Here is a 21,995-nt window from a genome sequence, read left to right as displayed (position 1 = left end):
AAAGTCATGTTACCGAATTCCACAGAAAGTTCACGAATGACTTTTGAGTATGTTTTTCATGTTGAATCAAATATTCGTAAATCGTCAAGGCCTTTGAGTATGTTTTTCATGTTGAATCAAATATTCGTAAATCGTCAAGGCCTTGACAAGTTTCGTACTAGTTCTTCGATCATCAATAATGCAACTCGAGCTACTAAATGCAACTTTGGACCAAACAGCCGAAAACGAGATCGAATGTATATCACGGACCATCGTTCACAATATTGGAAACATATTTTGGTGTAGGCTCCACCACATTAATATATTGAGTTGTTCTTGCTCATAAAATAAAATTGTTGTGTGCAGCGTCATCTCATCATTTGGATTTAATTGTTCTTGTCCCATCAATTTGCTCTTCTTTGGATCTTTACTTTATTCATGTAATGATTGAAGATGGACCCCAAAAAATTCCTCAACTTTACTATGTAACGTGAATTTAATTTCACAAATCATGCCTTTGATCCCATGTTATATTTCAATAACCCTGTCTTTTTTTATTACCGTGATACGGTAAAAAAATTATCTGGAAGAAGAGAGGTTTAATCTTTTCAACACAACGACCCGATAAAACCTCCGAGTCCGAAAGAACAAAACAACCGCGACGAGGCACCCGAAAAACGCGACCCCGGCCATGACCAGAAACGACATCATGAAGCAGCGAGAGCCCGTACACGTGTCCTCCCCCGAGGCCTCTCTGTCGTAGATATACCCGATCACCCTAACCGAGAATACGTACGAGCCTATAGGACTAGCTACGGCTATGGCGTTAAATATGGTCCCCATGTGCCTGACCCCGAAGATCTCCGAGGTTATGGTTGGCATGAGCGACCATTGCGATCCATAGCATATTCCGACGAGGATCGAGCCCGCGTAGAGGTTCCCCGGGAGCCCCGACGCGACGACGAGGTGGCCGAGCGACAGCGCTGCCAGCGTGGCGACGATCATAGCGGGCCTGGGCCAGCCCCGGGCCCGCAGGAGGTGGTCCGAGAGGTAGCCCGCCCCGAACCGGCCCAGGAAGTTCCAGATGCTCCACAGCGAGACAAATGAGTTGATCTCCGCCGTGGTGTAGCCCAATGACTCACCCACCTATAAACAAGAGTATTTCAGTCAGCAAGTCTACCTTTTTTTTTTAGGTTTAACTTCCAGATTACCGGTTAGTCGTTTTTTTTTTCTTCTTCTAAAAGCCCAACGGCTCTTTTCAATTTATTTTTGTTTGATCAGTTTTTATTTAAGGGAAAATATAACTGAGTTTTAGTTAAATGCTAAGTCTATCATGAGCTTGGAGTCACACATATCCATTCATCTAATTTTTTTTGTTCTTTTTCATAACTACATTTTCAAACTGGAAAAAATATTCCTCCTACACAAACATTCTCCATCATTTTCCCAGTCACTATTGTTCGAGATTACCTTACTTTTGTTCAAAACTTAAAGATGTTCGTGTACAAGAATCCGGTTTTTTTAAAAAAAAAAGCACAAACCTGGCTCATGTTGTTTATTGTGGCAAGTCCCGAGCCCATCCCGGCCACCATGGCGAGCGAGAGCAGCCAGAAATCGAGCCCGCCCATCGCCTCCACTATATTCATGTCCCGAACACCCGTTTCCTCTTCTTTTCCTCGCCGCTCCGAGACAAGAAGAGGAGCGCTGCTCCCGGGTCGCACCTCCTCTACTTTCGAGTCGTGCGGTCGCGACCGGTGGGCCCGGATCACGATCAAAATCGGCGACACCACAAGGACTATCGCGAGCGCGACGAGAGCCCCGACGCGGAACGACAGAAGCGTTGAGGTCAGCGAGAAGGCATTTTGGAGGATGATTATGGCCATGACGCAGAAGGCGGTGGCTAAGGCGGCGATAGAGAATTCGTCGAGGTGGTTCTTGTCGTCGGAGTCGGTGGAGTTTTGTGGGTGGATTTTGACAAATGGAGTGAGGAAGAGAGTGACTAAGGTGGGCAAAAGGGCTAAGATGAGTAGGTAAGTTGTTGGATTGCCTTGGCATAGCGTGTCGTAGATTTGGACTAGTATTGCTCCGCTAAGACCGAGAAACCCCTGGTTAACCATCAAACAAAGAACTCATTTCAGAAATGATATATAGCAAGCAAGATAAAATAGTGTTATGAATGACCCTTAAATAGGTCTGTTTGAAACTCGAAAAAATATGAAGAAAAAAATGGAATCGAGAAAATAGAAAGGAAAGGAAAAGAAAATAGGAAAATGAATCTACCCAAATTTATACATGTGAGGAGGACTATGTTTGTGTCTTATTTATCATTTTCGCCTCTATAGAATTTCATTTTCCCTAGCACTTTCCGAATTCCAAACAGAATCTTACAGTTACTGACTTCGGTTATACTGAGATATTGGCTACCGTCACATGTTTCGTAGTTATTTGACATATCGATAACAAATTTAACGATCATAATTTATTGAGATACCGGTGAGTGATAGGTTTCTATAGAAGAAATTCGAAACATAAGTAATGAAGAACTTATAGATAAATATATTATTTTATAATAAATAAAAAATATCAAATTGAAAAATTAATTATACACCGTTTAAATGTTACTATTGCTACTTTTTTTTTACATAGAAATAAATTTTTGTTTATAAACGCATTTCAGCGGGATCAATAAACCGAGAGAAATAGAGACTAATTTTAAACCCTGACTTGGGCATATTCTTCTATCGCTAGCAGAATCTAAACCTTAACAAAAAAAGGATAAAATAATAGAAAGCTATAACGTGCTAATTATAATAGAAAAATGATAAGAAAGAAGAAGAATGGATGGCATTAACAAGTAAGTCAATGGTACTCTGGTTTACACTACAGTTTTGATACTCGTTAAGACATATCGTCATGAAAAACAGTACCGAGCGTTGACCCAATCCAAAACTTTTCAAGACCTCTAAACTTTGGGTCAAAGTTTCAAACATATGTCTGTACGATATATAATGAATCATGATGAACAAGAAAATTACACTAAGTAGAAGACATGTTATATTTAAAATTATACTATTTACCAAAAAGACTTTTACATAAAAATAAAATAAAAGCCAAGAAATCATTATCCACCATAGTAAAATCTTTTGTTCTATAGCCGAAAATAGAAATGACATTAGCGGTTGTAGTTTATCGATAAAGACCACATATCAGTTGTTGTTTTTCTAATGTCGTCCAAAGTCGGTTTGGTTCAATCCATTTCTCACCTTGGTATTTGTGGCAGTCATTTTATTCGGCGTGTGTTCGTGTTTCTTTTAATGGTTTACTTATTTTAGTGTCTTCAAAGTTCAAATATATAATTTACCTTTACTAAAAAAAATATATATATATATATATATATATATATATATATATATAATTTACCGCATAAAAAATTATATTTAACAAAACAAAACTTTTTTTTATTTTATTTTACAACCTGATCTCTATCCAAACTTTTTTTTTCCTGTCTTTTTCTTGGTTTCTCGAATCACCTCAAAATTCAATAAATATATATATTAATTCCAAAGCAAAGAAAAGAACCAAACCTTCATGATTCCAACGATGGTCCCACTATAGCCCGGAAAATTCTGGACCCCACTGACCACGTTCGCCGTATTGAAGAACGTCTGTCCATGCGCCGCCAGAAACATGAACACGCACATCACCGCCGCCGCCGGCCGCCGTACGATTCCGGCCACGGCGGCCCACATGAACGCGTATCCCAGAAAGCACTGCGCCGCTCCGGCAACGAGCACCACCCACGGCCCGCAATATCTCCGGCGCCGAGATTCCCCCGCCACGGCGGCGTATAGGAGCCCGGAGATTACGCCGGCGTTGGCTCCGATGTCCTTGAAGACGGAGACGGTGTCGAGCGTTGACTGGTCGTAGCCCTGCGTTGACTTCAGCGCCGCCGAGTAGATCCCGAAAGTGTACGACGCTCCCACGGCGCACTGGATCCACACGCTCGCCACCGTGGAAACCCATTTCGAATTTTTTAGTATCGGATTTCTGTTTTCTCTCTCCATTTCTATTTTTTTCTCTTTTCTTATTTATTTTATATCGATTGTTTATTCAATTGGATTATTTATGTTTTTGTGGTGGTGGATAGAGAAAGAGAGAGAAATCAAAGGGCGTGGAGAGAGAGTGGTTTGAGATCTGGAGTCGAACAAATCGTATACGTGACGCAAATTTTTTCAGATTTTCTCTCTTTTAATTTTCTTCTTCTTCAGGAGATAAAATGATACGTGATAAATGCTAACACCTTAATCGTATTTGTTTCACGATTTGTTCATTTGTTGTTGGAAAAGGATAAGACATTTTTTTTTTTTTGAGAAAACGGATAAGACAAGTTTTTTTTAACCATATGTTGATATGAATATGTAAAAGTATAAAGTTACAATACAATGAATATAAAAATTGAAAAATATTCAAAAATGTCTTATACGGTAATTCAACAACAGAGGATTTTTTTTTACCTAACTTGATCGAATTATATAAAGGTTGTGATTTTTTACCAAAGCTATATCATATTTAATACCGTACATTCAGATTCATCATCCATCGAGTACATGTGAAGGACTGTCAACCAAAAAAAAAAGGATGAGAAGGACAGATCCGAACTTTTTAAAAGCACATGTGTCCTTAAAAAATACAATCGTATACTTATTTGTTAACTTATTTTCGAGCTAAAATAATCAGTAACTTATTTTCATTGAAAATCATCTCAAAACCATTATCAACAAAAGTAGTCACTAATAATTCCGTTAGACAGGAAAAAGTAGTTATCATCCCCTTTTCTGATGAATCAGATAGTTTTAAGATTTCATCTACTAATAAGGTTAGCAAATGAATTGTAATTACAATTGAAACGACTAAAAAGGAAATATGTGTAAATATATGCTCTAAAGTTGAAAATATCATAACAAATTTAAAATAATTTTTTTTTGAAAAAAGTAAAAACTTTCTTATTCTCCTATGAATGCCATTAATGTTGTTACTACTTTTTAAATGTATGATCTGGTCGATCCAGTTCTTTGTTTAATGCCTTTGACTTTCTGAGGGGGAAAAATAATAGATAATCAATGCCCAATCTTGAGTGAAATAAATACCACGGCTTCTATCTTTTTCAATAAAATCATCACGTAGTAAATCAATAAATCCTAAAGTGATTTCTCTTTCCCATTCAAGTTTACCTAGAATAAACGAGTATCCCCTCTAGACGGAAAAAAGCTTTTATTTGAAAAGAAGTTTTGCCCCATCAGCTAAAGCTTGCAAAACTCCTAAAGGCCCGGCGTATTCTGGTCCAATACGTTGTACTGAACCAAGAATTCTTTGTCTTTATCATCAATCGAATCACTGTTCTCTCATATAGGCCTTTATGGCCTTGGCCCGTAAATGGGCCTTTGTGAGCCTCTAAAATATCTTTTATGCTATGACCAATGCCCCAGTTGGTCCTATACATGTGACTGGCTACCAGGAAAAGGCGGGTAGCGGGAATCGAACCCGCATCGTTAGCTTGGAAGGCTAGGGGTTATAGTCGACAGTGCGGGCCGCGAGAGCGGTACCAAATCGAGGCAAACTCTGAATACTAGATATGACCTCAAAATAACAGGGGTCAAGGTCGGCAATATACTGCGATGTGTGATTTGATAAAAATTATGATTTTACAAATGCAGAACGAGAAACTGTCAACGGAGTAGTTCCCCACCCATGAGCTACTTTACCATATTCTGAATTCAACGGTTTCAATAAAGCCCCGATCAACATTACTGTAAGTATAATTGTCACCCTCACTCCCATTGGGTGTATTTTTATCCATTATAATGAGCTCCTCATTTATGCACGTATTTTCTATAGGATCACCAAGACTTTTTATTGATTTACTTAGCCCACACCTTGATTCTAATACCCCAAAAAATATTTCGTAGTAGCCTCATTATGTTGGAATCGATCTAGGGTTTAAGAAAATAATTAACGCTTCGGTAAGCGGCGGAATTTTAAAAATTTTCTTTTACAAGTAAAAACAGTTTTTTACTAACCTAGACAAAGAAGCAAGTACATGTAATTAAAAACTAATATGAGCTAGAAGTTTACTAACCTTTCTTGAAGCTTGAACTTTGAAGAAGCTTTTGGAAAGTTTGCAACGCTCGTCTCCCCTCGCAGCACGTCTCTCTTTCTTTCCTCGGCACCTCGAGCAACCACGAAAGTTTCTATCACTAAATCACTCGAAAAGAAGGAATCAGTGAGTGAACACTTTTAAACACTACGACTTAAGAACGAGTCTCGAAGTCGCAGAGCTAAACACTAGGTCGAGTGAGGACCTAGGCGCCAAGACAAGAAAAAATCGAAAATAAACTAGAGAGATAGAGAGAGGATTTTCGGCCACAAGTTCTAGAGAGAGAGTCTCTCAAATCTCTTAAACTTGGATGAATGAATTGTGAGGAAATGAGGCTCCTATTTATAGGAGAGGTCTCACCTTCAATAAGGTAGTTTCCTCTTCTATAGAATATCACATATTCATGAGCTAATTTCCCTAATTCCTACTTGAGACACACGGCCAAAACAAGTCTTCTAGAAGCCTTGTTGTTTCCTATTTTGTTCAAGGCTTGCCTTTTCTCTCATGTGGCCGATTCCTTATGCATCCCATATGCAAAATTTGTTTCCTCTTTTTCTTTTGGCAAGTATCTAAATACATTTATGCACAAAATAAACTCTTTCTCTTGGGTATTTTGGGCGCCCATCTCTCATCTAGAAGGAGCTTCTAGAAGCTTCTTCATTTGTTCATGACAATATGAGAAAAGCCCATTAAGAATTTTCAATAAAATTCTTATGAAATGAAATTAATTCACAAGGCCCAATAATCAAGTCATGGCCGAGTGACATTAAGTCATCAAATGAACTTGTCAAAAAATTTATTGACATTCATTTCATCCTATGTCTCAAAAGACAAAAATACCCTTTTAACTATTTTCGTTCTTGTTTTGACTTAGCTTCCAGTTTAACTATTCCTATCGATGTGATTCGTGACAGTGACCTCATGGACCCAAATGAACAAAGCTTGAGCTAAACACTTGGACTCAAAAGTTCACAAACCTTTTCCAAGTTTAGCTTAATGCCAACTGACTCCACTAAAGAGCTGACACTGAAAATCTCTCGGTTCAAATGAATTTATTTTCTACTCAAGAATTCGACCTAATTATGATGAGCGGATCCACTGAATATTATCTATGTTTACCCTTCATGAATGTCATCAGCTAGTCGGGATTTACTAAATTACCATTTTACCCTTCTAGCTGTTATTTCCTCAACTCCTTTGTCGCTTGTGAATAAGTTAGAAACAATGTATTGACGAGGAGCTAACAAGTCACATTGTTTCATCCAAAAGAGTCAGGACTCAATTTGGACACTGGCCAGTTCATTTATTCACACTCCAAGGAACAAAGCATGAGGTGACATACATTGCATTTCAGCAATCTTGTACATGAATTCCATATCTATGAGAACTTCACAAAGTTACTCATGACAGACTCACAACTTAGTACTTCACCAATAGGCCTTGTTCGGAATCACATAGTGAGTCCGAACTTTGACTTTCTCAAATGAGAATACTAAGGTGTGAAATGGCATGTCTCATTTCAGGATTAAGGTAAGCATGATGCAATTCATACATAGTGACTTCGAGACATAAGAGGTTAAATGGTTTGTTCTTATATTGTCTCTAGAAGTGCACTGGTCAATTCAGTACCTTCGGAAGATACCTAGAAGAACTATAGAGTCCCCAACTCTCAATGCCTCATAACCAGACATCATAGATTCTTCTAACAATCATACTGAGGTCAATAGTTCTTTGACCCTAAGATTGCGAATATATCGTTTTAAGCAAACTACGAAGAGTTTGTTCATGCAAATCTACATTTGTCTCTTCGTAAGTTGTTAAGTTTGTTTATGGACTAAAAGACTAAGGTTTTATCATAAAGCTTCAAACAAAGAAAGAATGAATAAACGTTTCAACTTTATTAATGAATAGATAGGCAATTACAAGCAAGAGTCTTCATGAGACTTTATTACATCAAATGTACAAAATAAAGACTACAACTCTTCTTGTGGGCACCATTGACAACACATTAGACCGTACATCTTTCTTGGTATATCTCTTTTCGATCCTCCCATTCATTACCTGTGGGGCCTTCTTCCCCCAATTCTTTCCATTCTGAGATAAAATAGTACGACGCAATCAAAAAATTTAAAAAAGATAAACCAAACATAAAAACATTTAGAATAAATTTTGAACATAATAAAGATAAACCGAAGGACGGCCCTTCCACTCGGCACCGTCGGATCACTAAGGCCCGTGTATGAGACTTTCATCTCGCACGGCTCCTAAGTGATAAAAGAAAGAAGAACCCATCTTCTTTCTTTTTTTAAATCCTACAAAGGAACATATGATTTGCAGGCTAAATTTTTTTAAGGGGCATGTGTTGCGAAATAATCATACACGCAAGCGTATGTATCGCCTAATAGTATAGTTATGGAAGTAACAAGTGTCGAACTCACAAAGAATAGAAAATTTGCGATTTATTTTAACTTGTTGCGAATTGATTCCGAATAAAAGTGATGGAAGTTTTGAAATGATGAACAAAAATAAACAAAATAAAAAGCAGAATTAAACACGAGTTATGCAAATAAGAGAAAGTAGGGGTCACGATTTCACCGGAACTAACTAGGTCGGGGGTTTCGGGTTTGAACAACAAAATCTACTCCTATATATGTTAATCTCACTCTATCAAAATTATTCACTAGCCTCTCTCGAGTGTTCTAGCAAACCTATGTAGTTGACAGATTGTTATCCTCTCGGCCTCTAATCTTATTGAAACAACTACACGCAATACGACAAGAGTTCAAACGATTACATAAATTGCCTAGATTTTTAACTAACCTAGGATCAACTATGAAGACATGAACAAAAGCACGATTATTTACTCTCTCTCGAGTAGCTAAACAATCCTAAATAGCAACTCTAATGGTGATCAAACACTACAAAGCATTAAGAACAATTCATATCAAACAATCCATAATAATGAAGCAAACAATAATTATCTAACCCTAACGAACCCGCCAACTATTATCAATATCGGCTACATCGTAACTGTTGAGCCAATTTCTCTTCCCAACAATCTATACTAAGTTTATTTAAATTACCTTGTATATTTATTTTGTGCGGGAAAGGTCTCAGAATCCGATTATGAAGATCGAATCGAGATCCAAATGGAAATTACGAATAATGTAAATTTATAGAAGAAATGAACGAAAGAAAATTTCTTTATTGAATATCGAATACAAACCTTCGAAAATAAATGAGAATGAACAAGAAATCTAACAAATCGAAATATAATTAAATGGCTCTCTTTCTTAAAGAAAATCCAGTCCTCGTAAAATGAAGATGGAGTGAGCTTTTATAACTACCTCGCTGATTCTCTTGTTTCTTCAGATCGATACACGTGTACGAGCAGAACCGGTCTTCGTTCCTCTAATCTCGCGTACATCTCCATCTTTAGGCGATTTGACCATTGTTGATGTCGATCAACAATCACAAATGAAAAGCGAAACGATAGAATATTTTAAAGGGGTTTAGAAAGACGTCGTATAAGAAACAATTCAATTATAAAGAACTATAATAATATACGAATATTAATTAATTTTATTTATTTAGAGAAGGTTACAAATGGACGAGGTGACGAACTCAACAGGTCGAACTCAAGATCGTGAATATAAGAATACAAAATAGAATTAATTGAAAACTGAGATGTAGAGCTTGCATTTGTCATCTCATCTTCTATTTATAGGCGAGATGGAAACTTCTGGCCGAAGACACGTGTTACTCGATCCACACTCTTCGCCAAGGCTGAAGTCGTCCGAGGTCCGGTCTTCGCGGCGTGGTCTCCTCTTTGATTGACCGATCCTTCTGACTAGGAAGACGTGGCCGAACTGGAGTTCTTCATCGGGCCGGAAAGCGTTGCTGGACTTGGGCCGATCTGCCGAGAGCGAACTAGGCCCATAATTGATTTTGTGGGCCGGTCTTCAACTGGACTATGGGCTTTAGTCGGGCCAAAGCTGTCACGACCCGCAGGACACCCGTCGCCCTCGGACCGCGACCTTTACCTATACTCATATACTATCAACTCATTCATTATTTATAAACCACATTTTTTTTTAAAAGAGTAGCATTGAAGTCATGAGTAGTTTGTAGAAAAATACGGTAAAATTTTTCTTTTATTTTTAAAATGCTTTACAACTACTTATGACCGCTACTCGTAAACACGGCCTAGGCCTTCAGCGCGTGTTTACATTTTACAAAACTTTAGTAAAATACTTACTTAATATCAAATGAACTAGAAACAGAGTTCGAGCTGGTTTTAAAGAAAATAAAACCTTACATGTCTTCCCTACATGTATTCGTCCTTGCCGCAGGTCGTCATGAGATCTACGTTGACTAGCACTTCCGCTTCGCCTGAGCTTCCTTCATCTACAGGGAGGGGGTATTGTGGGGTGAGTCACACCGACTCAGTAACCAGGATATCTAACCTAGTGCTACATGAGATGCACGAATGCAGATGATGAATACAGACAATAGATGCTGATGACGAATGCAAATGACAACAGCAGGTAGCAGATTCAGCAGAATAACGATCATTCAGCATCAAGGAAATATCTAACTGGCTAACACGAACAATTTCTTATCGAAATCCATTCATTCATTCAGGAATCCGGCATTCTCCGGTTCCCTCAAAATCTCATCCATCTCACGCATCCCGGCGCCTTACATCAGTGGACTGGGCCCAATCGACACTTCAGTCCGCAGCCGCTCATGAGAGATGAGTAAGCTATTCCGAAAACTCGAGCCTAGCTCTCGGAAAGCCGAAGTTTTAATGTCTGGGATCCACTAGCACATGTAGGAGGGCCTTGACGCGTGTATGGTAGAGGGGAGCTAACCCTCACCAATCCCTGATTAGTTCAGGGTTCATATTTCCCTCAGGACAGGTAAGTCACTCATCGACTTACCTGAAGCCACCCATCGACTTCCCATTAAAGGGCCTTCAGGAATGCCACTCGCTACATTGCCGACAAGAGTTCGTTATGTTTTACAAGAGCTGTCTACAGCCTACCTGCCTATCCTACTACATGAGGAGATCTTATCGGGATAAAGCCCATCATTAACATTATTAGTTTCATTGTATGGCTCTTTACGTATTTTAGAAGGAGTTGTCGACAGCTGTGAGGCTGGACCTTCTCCTAGAGCAGTTTCTCTCGGGATTGAATCCGGAGAACACCGTCTTTCCTCCTCCTGTTGTCCTCCTCATCAGGACAAAGGGTTAAAAACCTATTACAGAAGCTCAACATAGCTTTAAAGGCTTCAAGGTTCTTAACTAGCTAATCGTTTAACCCTACCATTTTATTATCTTATTAGTTAGTGGCCGAAGCCTTATTCGGTCATCTTGTCTAACTGAGGGTTTCTCTTTGTTTTAGGATTAAACGAAAAAAACATAAACAATTATTCTACTAGGCACCATTCCCCTTTTGGCGCCTCAAACTTAAATCCCACTTACCCGGAATAGTTCGTTGAAGAACTCGATGAATTCCGGAGAACACTTTGCTTTACACGCTTCCCGAGACCTTTAGCACGTCCTGGAGCGTCGAGAGAACTAGAATCCGAAGTTGGAACTTCGTTAGTTACTGGATTTGAAACTACTTGAAAAGATAAGGTTCGTTGTCGGGATTAGATTCGAGTCGGTTCGGAATTCGAGAATTTAATCCATTATTCTCCGGTTTTTCGGAAGTCAAACTTATTCAAGACTCGCGTATTTTCGTATCGAGAACAATACGAAATAAAATCCAACAACATGCTTATGAGTCTTAAATAAATTGATCCGAATAAAAAGTAACCGAGAATTCCAAAGCGAATCAAATCAAACTCTTAAATGTTATTAAATAAATAAACATAAATTATTTATTTAAATATGCGAAATACATCACACTAATCAAATCCAAGAGTATTTAAACGCGAGACGCGATTAAAAGACTCACGAGTTAATCGAGCTTTAATTTCGATAACTCTTTTTCTTAGAATCTTCAAAACCGGCTTCGTCGCCTCCGCCTCGTCCGGTTTCCGTTCGTCCGTCTAGATCTGTAACCAAGTCATTGAATCCAATAACGAGTCAATTTCACAATTTCAAACTCGTACCAAAATTCCCAAACTTGTCAACAAACCCAATAACTTGTCACAAAATCCACATTGACTCAAACCCGAACCAAACCAAGCAAACACTTAACCCGAGGCTCAGAAATATCATTCCAAAATCAGATCAAAATGATAAAAATGCTCGTGGTCAACAAACCTCTGAACAAACCAAATACACGGCCAAGGAAGAACACACTTGGCCATAACGAGCATTTAATCAGAACAACACTTTCAACCCGAAAATCCAACAGCCCTGAAAACATCACAGCCTCCACAAACAGCAATCAAACCCAACTATCCAACTCATATCCAAACATATACACGGCCACAACAACAATCGGCCACAACAACAACAAAAATCAAGTATCCAGAATTCACAACCATTTTTCCTCAAAATCCAAATCAATTTCACGAAAATCCTCATTGAAATCGAAAACCCCCAAATTTTCAATTTCAAAAACCCTAAATCAAAAATCAATTCGGGTTTAGCTTTTCTTACCGAAATTCTTGTGAATCCGGAGTCCTCGTTGCTGTAACTCTCGTTCCCGGCGTCTCTGCCTCAGGCGGTGGTCACGGCGAGCTCGCGGCGGCGTCGCTTCGCTCGGTCGAGGCGCGCGCGCGTCCAGTGACTCCGGGTCTCGGTCTCGGTGGCTGTCGGCCGAGCTTTCTCTTCGCGAGCTCAACTCCGTCTCGCACTCTTTCTCAGTCTATCTTTCGGCTCTCTCTCTCTCTCTCCCTCTCTCTCTCTCTCACTCCCGCTCGGTTCTCTTCTTCTTCTTCTTTCTTTTTTTTTTTCCTGGTTGCCGATTCTTTTCTTCTTCACTCGGCCAAGTGATACTTATCACTTTGAAGAAGATGAGTCATAGATGACGTGGCAAGCTAGGAAGAAAACATCTTATTCACAATCCAAACTCTTTTCCTTGTTTTCTTTCAAATGGGTCCCTTAAAAATTGTTACAACCACGTCCTTTGACATAATTATTTAATTAAATCCATAACCGTACGGATTATAATTATAGGATTCGAACCGGGAATTTTCTCGTTCGTTCTCGAATAATTTAAATATATTTAAGGTTTCTCGGAATTAATTCTCGTCCTTAAGAATGTCTTTCTTAAATTAATTTCCGGAATATTTTCTCGGAATTAATTTATTATTCGAGATAAACTCGATAATTCTTTTACTCATTCCGAGATTTCTCATTACCTTAATATATTTAAATCACTTGATAAACTCATTGGACCATAATTCGTTCGAGAGACGAAAAAAAATAACGAGGAATCTACTTCACTAATTTCCTTCCGGATTCCTTTCACGTTGAAATCAGCTAGGTCGTTAAAATATATTTTCACTTTCACAATCCTTCTTACATTCGTGAAAATATTCTAAAACCTTATCGACCTTAATATTCTTAATTCCTCATTCTCGATTATTTCCTCGTTCCTTCGAGAAATTCCTTGATATTATTTCCTTTGAAATCTTGAAATCTCACTTGAAATGTGAACCGAGGGAGTATAGAGAAAATCTTCTCGTTTATCTGAGACGAGAGAGGAATGAAATTCTATATAAATTCAAACGAGAGAGAGAAATATAATTTCATTTATTTATTTGCGAGAGAGAGAATCATATGGAGACGGCGTTTAGAAAGTTAGGTTGTGCGGGTCTCACAAAAGCCCATCCGAAATAATATTAAATATTTGATTTTTTGTACCCCCACAATTAACCCCCAAATACTTTGAAAATATTTCGCTATTTTGAAAATATTTAGCGCGGAGAATTTGAACTATTCCGAATAAAATGGGGAGATCGAAGATTCGGGACCACGTGGCATCGTGTGACAGCGCGTCCTCTTCACACGTGGCGTGACGTAACCGTATTTCGTAGGTCAAAGTCGAAGAGTCGGAGAATCTGTTATCTTTTGCAGATATCGAGGGAAATATCTTAGATTTGATTCGATTTGATTTCCGAAATCATTAGATTTTTTCTGGATTTTTGGTAATTATGAAACATATAAATAAGTGGACCGAAGAGTCGCTTCTTTTCATTTATATTCTCATCATCCGCGGTTAAAAAGGTAATTCTTCCTCTCTAACTTCTCGCTTTCTTTCTGACTTCGAGTTCTCTCTCTAAGTTCTTTAGCTTACTTGCACTTCGGCTATTATCGACTGTCAGTTCGACTAGCGAACTCAAACGTATTCATAGATCTAAACACTTCGTTCGTAGAACACATTACAACTAGATGTCAAACTTAGGACTTCGTCCATCGGGGTCTCAACCTCTAGGGAACGAGGATATTTTATTACCCTCTACTGTGACCTCGACCGACCTTAGGAGGATCCGTGAAAAATACCAATTCCCAAAGAAATTAATATCCTTCTTCCTCCTCCTGGGGCTACAGCCAATAACACAGTGAAGGGTTTCTGTTGTATATACGAGATCTGGCTAGAGAAATGTGGGCTAAGATTTCCTATTCACCCTCTCCTCTTCGACTTCGCCCAGACTCTAGGATTGACCCTTCCCCAGATGTGTCCGAACTTTGTTAGGATAGTAATGGGTCTGATAGTTGTGGCCTATGAAGAAAAAGTCGAACTCACTTTGATGGATTTAGTCCGTCTCTGTGTGGTTAAGGCGAATTCGATACACGATCCGAAGTGTTTCTACCTTGGGTGAAACAGAGTGGTCGAGCTTCACTCCATTCAGATTTATATCGGCTAGAGTTTGGCCTTACCCACCGAATTTTTCAGAACACTTAGAAGAAGGTTAGTTCGAAAAATTCGATCTCATCTTCTTTTTCCTCTTTCAATACAAATCGTCTCCGTTTCTTACTATTATAAATTTTTTTTTAGTTGGAGACAATATGAACACTCTGATCAGTGCCCGGGAAGCGACGAAACAGAAGAAGGGGGTTGTCGCTTCGACTTCGACTCCGAGATCCCAGTCGTCTTGGTATCCGAGATCCCAGTCGTCTTGGTGCCTTCCGACGAGCTACCTGAGACGGCCGAGGACGCTCCAACAGGCGTCCAGGAAGCCGGGGTTCCTGAGGCCGGGGAAGATCAAGTCCTCGGGATCGAGGACGACTCCCCTGAAGGGGGCGAGAGAGTTCGAGTCCTCGAGAGGGCCGAGGTCGCGGGCGTGGCCAAAAAAAGAGGAAGATGCCGGCGAACATAGTCCCTGAGGGGGGTGCTGCCGGAGAAAGGAAGAAGAAGAAGAGGAATGAGCCGGCTCCCGAACTTGTCGCCCGGGATGGGGAAGAGCCCACCCCTGAGGCTCATGTGGCCGCGGTGACTAGGGCGGACAAAGGCAAAGCCGCAGCTGAAGGAAGCAAGTCTTCCTCGAAGTCGAGGTCAGGGGGCCGAGATAGCTCCGCCCCAACTATGTCCCGGAAGAAGAAACATGTCGTCAACTTCCACTACGCGCGGGATCACCTGCTGTGTGACGATATTTACTCCTCGGTGGGGCTTCTTCGTCAAGTGACATGTTCTGGGATGGACCTTCCAAAGGTTCCTGAGCTCGCCGAAGCGGACTGGTACAGGATGATGGCATCAGCCATAACTGGGGTGAGTTCTTTTTTTTTTTTTGAAATATTTTTGTATATAACCGGTATGTTGTGAAAAATGATTATTTTGTTATGATCGGACTGATGAAAGTTGGGTTGATTTCAACTGTCCACCCAACTGAACCGAGGTGTTTTTCGTTATGAGAAGCGCCTTCATGACGCTAAGGTCGAGCAGGAGAAGCTCGCCGAGGTTCAGAAAGGGACGGAGTCTCTTCAAGCAGAGCTCCAGGGGATGAATGACAAGATCTCCACCCTCCAAGACGACCTCCTGGCCAAAGATGTCTTATTGGAGAAGTCGTACGGCAAGATTGAACGCCTTACCGGCAAAGTTCAATTCCTGTCTGTCGACCTCGACGATAAGAAGGAGAAGGTCAAAGGGTGGGCAACTCATTCTGGCGACTTTGAGAGGGAGAGAAATAAGCTAGCGGCCGACCTGGGGGCTCGGGATAAAGAGCTGAAGGACGCTTTGGAGGAGATCGCCCGGATGAAGAGAATGGCGAAGGTGGAGTGAGATCGGGCGGTGCATACGGCGAAGAAGGTGACCTCGCTGAAGTATCACGAGCAGATACTTAAGCACCGTGTGCAGAAAGAGAAGATGGACGAGGCCGTTCTCATTCTCAAAAAGCTCGAACAGTGCCGGGGGAACAAGGAACTGAGCTCGGAGGCCTTGAAGGGTGAGATCTCGGACTGGGCGGCCGAGATGAAGGACACCGAAGACGACATCGCTCAATACGAAGCCGATTACGCGGCCATCTCCATTCCCGAGGTCGAGGTTTTTATTGCTTTTGATACAGTTATAGGGGGCTTCGGTACCCCTATTTTATTTGAATTTGTTATTATTTTGTGCAATTTAGATTTTTAATTTTGCCAAGCTTTTTTTTTCGTTTAGCTCGCCAAAATCTATTATGAATGCATGGATGTTTATTCTTTTATTCAGTCCGTCCGGCCGATCTGAATATCATTATTTTGTTTGTTCCTGAGACAGCTCGGATTAGTATAATCTGTTAAGTCTTTTAGGTCGCTTGTATTCGGCCTAAAATGTTTCCCTTAAAAGTTTCAGATGATTTTGCTAAGTTATTTAGATCATCATGGAACTAAAAGGTTTCCCTTAGGCCGAGGTGTGGAATTGGTTCCTCGTTCAAAATCTGTTTAGTTGTCCGGAATATTGCTCGTCCGAAGCGTTTCCCTTTAGATTTGAAGTCGAAGTTCATAATTAAATTTGGTGAAAATTTTAAGTCTTCTAGATCGTCGTGGACCTAATAAGTTTCCCTTAACATTTTCGGACGAGGTCGATCCATGTGGATGCGATCTCTAATGACGCATTGAGATGTCGGCTCTCGCCAGAGTCGTCATGAGGCGTTTGCACTGCTAGCCTAGTCCGAGGTCGGGGTCATTGGCCGAGGTGCGAGCTCCGTGGCTCAAGAGGGTAGGGGGACTGTGCCTTTGTGGTAAGAGGCTGCCTACGTACCGTTATGCAAGGATCAAGTCGGACGTAGTTCAATTCTTACTGGTTTCAATAGTAGTATTTTTTGAGGTTCGAGACGTTCCATGATCTTAAAACCGGGATTTCGTTGAGTGTTTCAAGTTCATAAACGCCGGGATAGGTTACTTTGGTGACCCTATAGGGGCCTTCCCATTTTGCCCCGAGTTTCCGGCGTTTGCCTCAGCAGTGTTTTGGAAGATTTTTCGGAGGACCAAGTCCCGTACATCGAATCTTCTTGTATTAACATCTTTGTTGTAGAATCTCGCTTTTCCTCCACTAGGTCTAAGGCATCGCATAGAGCCTCGTCATTTTTTGGCTCATCCTCAGATGCGTATTTTACCCTAAGGGTTTGCACCTGATGCTCAATTGGGATGACAGATTCGACTCCGTGGACGAGGGAAAATGGAGTTTCCCCTGTCGGCCTCCGCGGGCTGGTTCGGTATGCCCATAGCACGCCTGGCAGTTCTTCTTCCCACCGCCCTTTCTTGGCATTGAGTCTTTTCCTTATGGAGTCGACTATGGTCTTATTTGTTGCTTCCGCGTACCCATTTCCTTGAGGATATCGTGGTGTCGACATTCTTACCTCAATGTTGTTATGGGAGCAAAACTTTCTAAACTTTTTCGATATGAATTGCGATCCGTTGTCTGTTATGATCTCGTGGGGAGTGCCATGTCGACAGATTATATTTTTCCAAATGAATGCGGTGACGTCGACGTCTTTTATCAAGATGAAGGCGCCATCTTCCACCCACTTTGAAAAATAATCTATTAAGATTAATAGAAATCTTAACCCGCAAGGGGCGACCGGCATTGGTCCCACAATGTCCATAGACCATTTCATGAACGGGTATGGAGCCGAGATAGAGGACAATTCTTATGTGGGTCTTTTTATGTTGGGAGCGTGGCGTTGGCATTGGTCGCAGCGGCGCGAGTGCGCCTTGCAATCTGCCAGCATGGTCGGCCAAAAGTAGCCTTGCCTCTTTATTTTGATGGCAAACGCTCGTCCGCCTGCGTGATTTCTGCATTCCCCTTCGTGCACATCTTCCAGGATTCGTTTAGACTCCTCCATCCCGACGCACTTAAGGTAGGGTCATGCGAAGCTTCATTTAAACAGACTTCCATCTATGATGCAAAATCTCGCGCTTCTTAGCACGAGCTTACGTTTTCCCATCTTATCGGATGGGACCGTACCAGTCGTGATGTAATGTAGTATTTCATCTCTCCAATCCCCCCCCTTCTATTGTTATGACCGCGGTAGTGGTTATGGCAATGGAAGATTGTTTGATTGTTTCGACTGGGATGATCCTTTTAAGGTCCGGATCCGAGGTAGATGCCAAGGCAGCCAACGCGTCGGCCGAAGTATTTTCACCCCGAGGGATCCTAGTTAGGGAGAATTCTTCGAATTGTTTCGTGAGGTTTTTTACGACTTTTAGGTAGGCTTCCATTCGCTCGTCCCTAGCCTCGTACTCTCCGGAGTATTGGTTTGCCGCAAGTTGGGAATCGCAGAAAGCTTCTACTTTCTTTGATCCAACTGCGGTGGCCAACCTAAGTCCGGCGATTAGCGCTTCGTATTCGGCTTCGTTATTTGATGCGACAAAGTCGAGCCTGAATGATTGTTCTATGGTTTCACCGTGAGGGGACGTCAGGTGTATTCCTACTCCTGCCCCTTGCTTCGATGATGCCCCGTCCACTTTAAGTGTCCAGGTTCCTTCGACTTCGGTCACGGTGGGACTTTCCCTCAGGAGTTCGATGATGAAATCTGCTAAAACTTGCGATTTTGCGGATGTCTTCACTCGGTACTCAATATCGTATTCACTCAGCTCCACGGCCCACTTGGTTAATCTTCCTGATTGATTAGGGCTATGTAGGAAACTTCTGAGCGGATGTGATGTCATTACTATTATGGTGTGAGATTGGAAGTATGGTCGGAGTTTTCGTGCGGCGGAAACGACGGCCAATGCCAGTTTCTCCATAATAGGATATCGAGTTTCAGCATCGACTAACGACTTGCTTGTATAAAAGATTGGTCGTCGGTCCCCTTGCTCTTCTCTGACGAGTACTCCACTTACTGCCGCTTGAGATACTGCGACGTATAAATAGAGTGGCTCCCCCGCAACGGGATTTGCCAAGATAGGGGGTGTCGATAGATACTCTTTCAATTTTTTGAACGCCTCTTCTCATTTGTCGTCCCATTCGAGCTTCTTGTTTCCTTTAAGGAGCCGATATAAAGGAAGACATTTATCTGTAGACCGAGAGATGAAGCGGTTGAGGGCAGCGATGCGTCCCGTCAACCTTTGAACTTCACGCCTATTATGGGGTGAAGGCATTTCTCGCAGGGCGTGTAATTGATCCGGATTGGCCTCAATTCCTCGTTGGGTAACTAAATACCCAAGGAACTTATCGGATTATACTCCGAATGAACATTTGGTGGGATTGAGTTTCATTTGATACTTATTCAGTACCTCGAAACATTCCTCCAAATGCCCTACGTGGTCGTTTTCCCTTAGAGATTTGACCAACATATCGTCGATATATACTTCCATCGTCTTCCCTATCTTTTCTTTGAACATTTCATTGGCTAACCTTTGATAGGTGGCGCCAGCGTTCTTTAGTTCCAAAAGGCATGACTTTATAGCAGTATGTGCCTCGGTCGGTGATGAAAGCTGTCTTTTCTTGGTCATCCGGATGCATCAGGATTTGGTTATATCCTGAGAATGCGTACATGAATTAGAGAATTTTATGCCCTGCGGTCGCTTCGACTAGCTGGTCGATGTGAGGCAGCGGGAAGCTGTCTTTGGGGCATGCTTTATTTAGGTCGGTGAAGTCGATGCATACCCTCCATTTCCCATTTTTTTTCTTTACGACGACAGTGTTTGCCAGCCAATCTGGGTATTTCACTTCGCGGATTGAATCTGCACTGAGCAGTCTTTCGACCTCGTCGTTGACCACCCGTGCCCTGTCGGGACCGAGCTTTCGTCTTTTTTTGTTTTACAGGTTTAAAGCTGGGGTCAACATTAAGTTGGTGATACGTAATGCCGATGCTTATCCCCGGCATATCCTCGGTTGACCAGGCGAAGGTGGATTTATTTCATTTTAAGAAGCAAATTAGTTCTCGCCGGATACTACTACTGAGTTTGGTTCCGATTGCGACGCACTTGGAAGGATCGGAGCCATCGAGCTGTACTAGGGTCGTTATTTCGGTACTTGGCGCATCAAGGGAGTCGGGTTCTTTTAGCGTAGAGGTGCCCTCGTCCGACTCCACGCTCATTAATTGCTATTGTTCTTCTTTAATTGTTTTAGCGCAATGTTTGTGGCTAGTGAGATAGCAGCTGCGGGAGGTTGCCTGATTACCTCGGATCTCTTTTATCCCCTCAGGCGTAGGGAAGCGAATACATTGATGAAAGGTTGAAGGCACAACCCTCATCCTATGTATCCACGGTCTTCCCAAGATAATATTGTATGGGGAGAGACAGTCTAGTACTTGGAATTCGACTATTTTATTGATTCCATGTGTTTTTACGGGCAACCTGATCGTTCCTAAGGACGGGGTAGTGGACCCATAAACCTGTCAAATGGGTTTGCTTCCTTTCAATCTCGTCTTCGTTGATTCCCATCCTGGCCAGGGTATCTTTGAAGATAAGATCTACAGAGCTACCTCCGTCGATTAGAACTCTCGTGACCTCGCAGTTAGACACGTCGATTGTGATTACGAGTGCGTCGTCGTGCGGTTCGGTAGTCCTTATTGCTTCTTTTTCGGAGAACGAGATTTGAACATCTTGTTCTAGTCTGATTTTATTGGTTTGGTTATTTAACCGACGTTGATGTGTTTTGATAGAGTTAACCGTTTCGTTGCAAAACTTTGAGCCGCCCATTATGAAGTCGACCCTGTGTTTTGCGACAGTCGGCGGGGAGTTTGGTTCCCCTTCCTCCTCGGGTCTTGCTCTCTTATGGGAGGGGTTGCCCATTCCCCTGTTGTTGCTATTGAAGATTTTCTTCTTTGGCGGGGGTCTTAGATCAATATCTTTTAGTTCCCCCTTTGCATATTTCTCGGCTAAAGCCTTTCGCATGGTCTCACAATTAACCGTGTCGTGGCCGTTAGCCTTGTGGAAACTGCAATACGCATTGGGGTCCCGTGTCCATTTCTTAGCCTGGGGACCTCCCTCCTTAATGTCGTCATTGACATTGAGCGTATAATTAGGAGGGGCGTGTTGCTTTTAGGTGTGAGGTGCGGCGTCGTGGGGATTAATCCTGCGAGGGTTATTTCCAGCATTTGCGGGCCTCACCCATGTATTGGAGGGTGGTTTCTTTTCGACCGCGCGTTGCCTTTTGTAGGAAGCAAATTCTTCTTCGGCCTTTGCGTAATTCGAGGCTTTATGAATTGCATCCTCTAGTGTGAGGGGGCGGTTAACAGTCATCTCCAATTTTAGCTTTGAGTCGTGCCTTAATCCGTTCCTTAGAGAGGTTATGGCAGACTCGTGGCATACGTTAGAGATTTTCGAGAGTACGTCCTTGTAACGGATCATGAAATCCTTCAAAGATTCGTTCTCTTTCTGTTGGATCCCCCATAAATCTGCTATGGTCAGATCGTCCTCCACGAACATCGAATAGTGTTTCAAGAATGCAGCTGATAGCTTATCGAAACCATCAATGGAGTTTGGTTCGAGTTTGGAGAACCATTCCAAGGCGGTTCTGGACAAGCTTTCAGC

The 21,995-nt window shown here is 41.6% G+C and overlaps 2 protein-coding genes and 1 long non-coding RNA gene across 3 annotated transcripts; all 3 read right to left on the bottom strand.

Moving 5' to 3' along the window:
* Positions 1-213: 213 nt before the first annotated feature.
* LOC149383711 (protein NUCLEAR FUSION DEFECTIVE 4-like) lies at positions 214-4,248 on the bottom strand. Its single transcript, XM_089628885.1, has 3 exons — positions 3,564-4,248; positions 1,521-2,084; positions 214-1,125 (listed from the first exon to the last, which is right to left on the bottom strand). Exons 1-3 carry the CDS (start codon positions 4,041-4,043, stop codon positions 559-561), a joined length of 1,611 nt encoding a protein of 536 aa, XP_089485011.1. The 5' UTR covers positions 4,044-4,248; the 3' UTR covers positions 214-558.
* A 6,228-nt stretch (positions 4,249-10,476) lies between these two features.
* LOC149383710 (uncharacterized) lies at positions 10,477-12,802 on the bottom strand. The gene is made up of 4 exons (XR_016301903.1): positions 12,753-12,802; positions 12,100-12,199; positions 11,622-11,717; positions 10,477-10,540 (listed from the first exon to the last, which is right to left on the bottom strand). It is a non-coding gene; the product is annotated as an uncharacterized LOC149383710 (long non-coding RNA).
* Positions 12,803-17,425: 4,623 nt separating this feature from the next.
* Positions 17,426-17,866, bottom strand: LOC149383709 (uncharacterized). Its single transcript, XM_089627889.1, has one exon. It carries the CDS (start codon positions 17,864-17,866, stop codon positions 17,426-17,428), a length of 441 nt encoding a protein of 146 aa, XP_089484015.1.
* Positions 17,867-21,995: the final 4,129 nt, after the last annotated feature.

This window comes from Urtica dioica, chromosome 10, assembly GCF_054948205.1.
Source record: "Urtica dioica subsp. dioica isolate 48M chromosome 10, U.dioica_male_clone48M_v1_H2, whole genome shotgun sequence".
Lineage (NCBI taxonomy): Eukaryota > Viridiplantae > Streptophyta > Magnoliopsida > Rosales > Urticaceae > Urtica > Urtica dioica.
This window is presented reverse-complemented; position numbering and strand designations above follow the sequence as displayed.

What these genes read in the sequence shown, in the direction of transcription:
- LOC149383711 (XM_089628885.1), bottom strand. Translation starts at nt 4,043, where the DNA reads ATGGAGAGAGAAAACAGAAATCCGATACTAAAAAATTCGAAATGGGTT. An exon ending in CCATCGTTGGAATCATGAAG is followed by an intron (nt 2,085 to 3,563) that starts GTTTGGTTCTTT and finishes ATGGTTAACCAG; the next exon opens with GGGTTTCTCGGTCTTAGCGG. An exon ending in CAATAAACAACATGAGCCAG is followed by an intron (nt 1,126 to 1,520) that starts GTTTGTGCTTTT and finishes TCTTGTTTATAG; the next exon opens with GTGGGTGAGTCATTGGGCTA.
- LOC149383709 (XM_089627889.1), bottom strand. Translation starts at nt 17,866, where the DNA reads ATGTCGACACCACGATATCCTCAAGGAAATGGGTACGCGGAAGCAACA.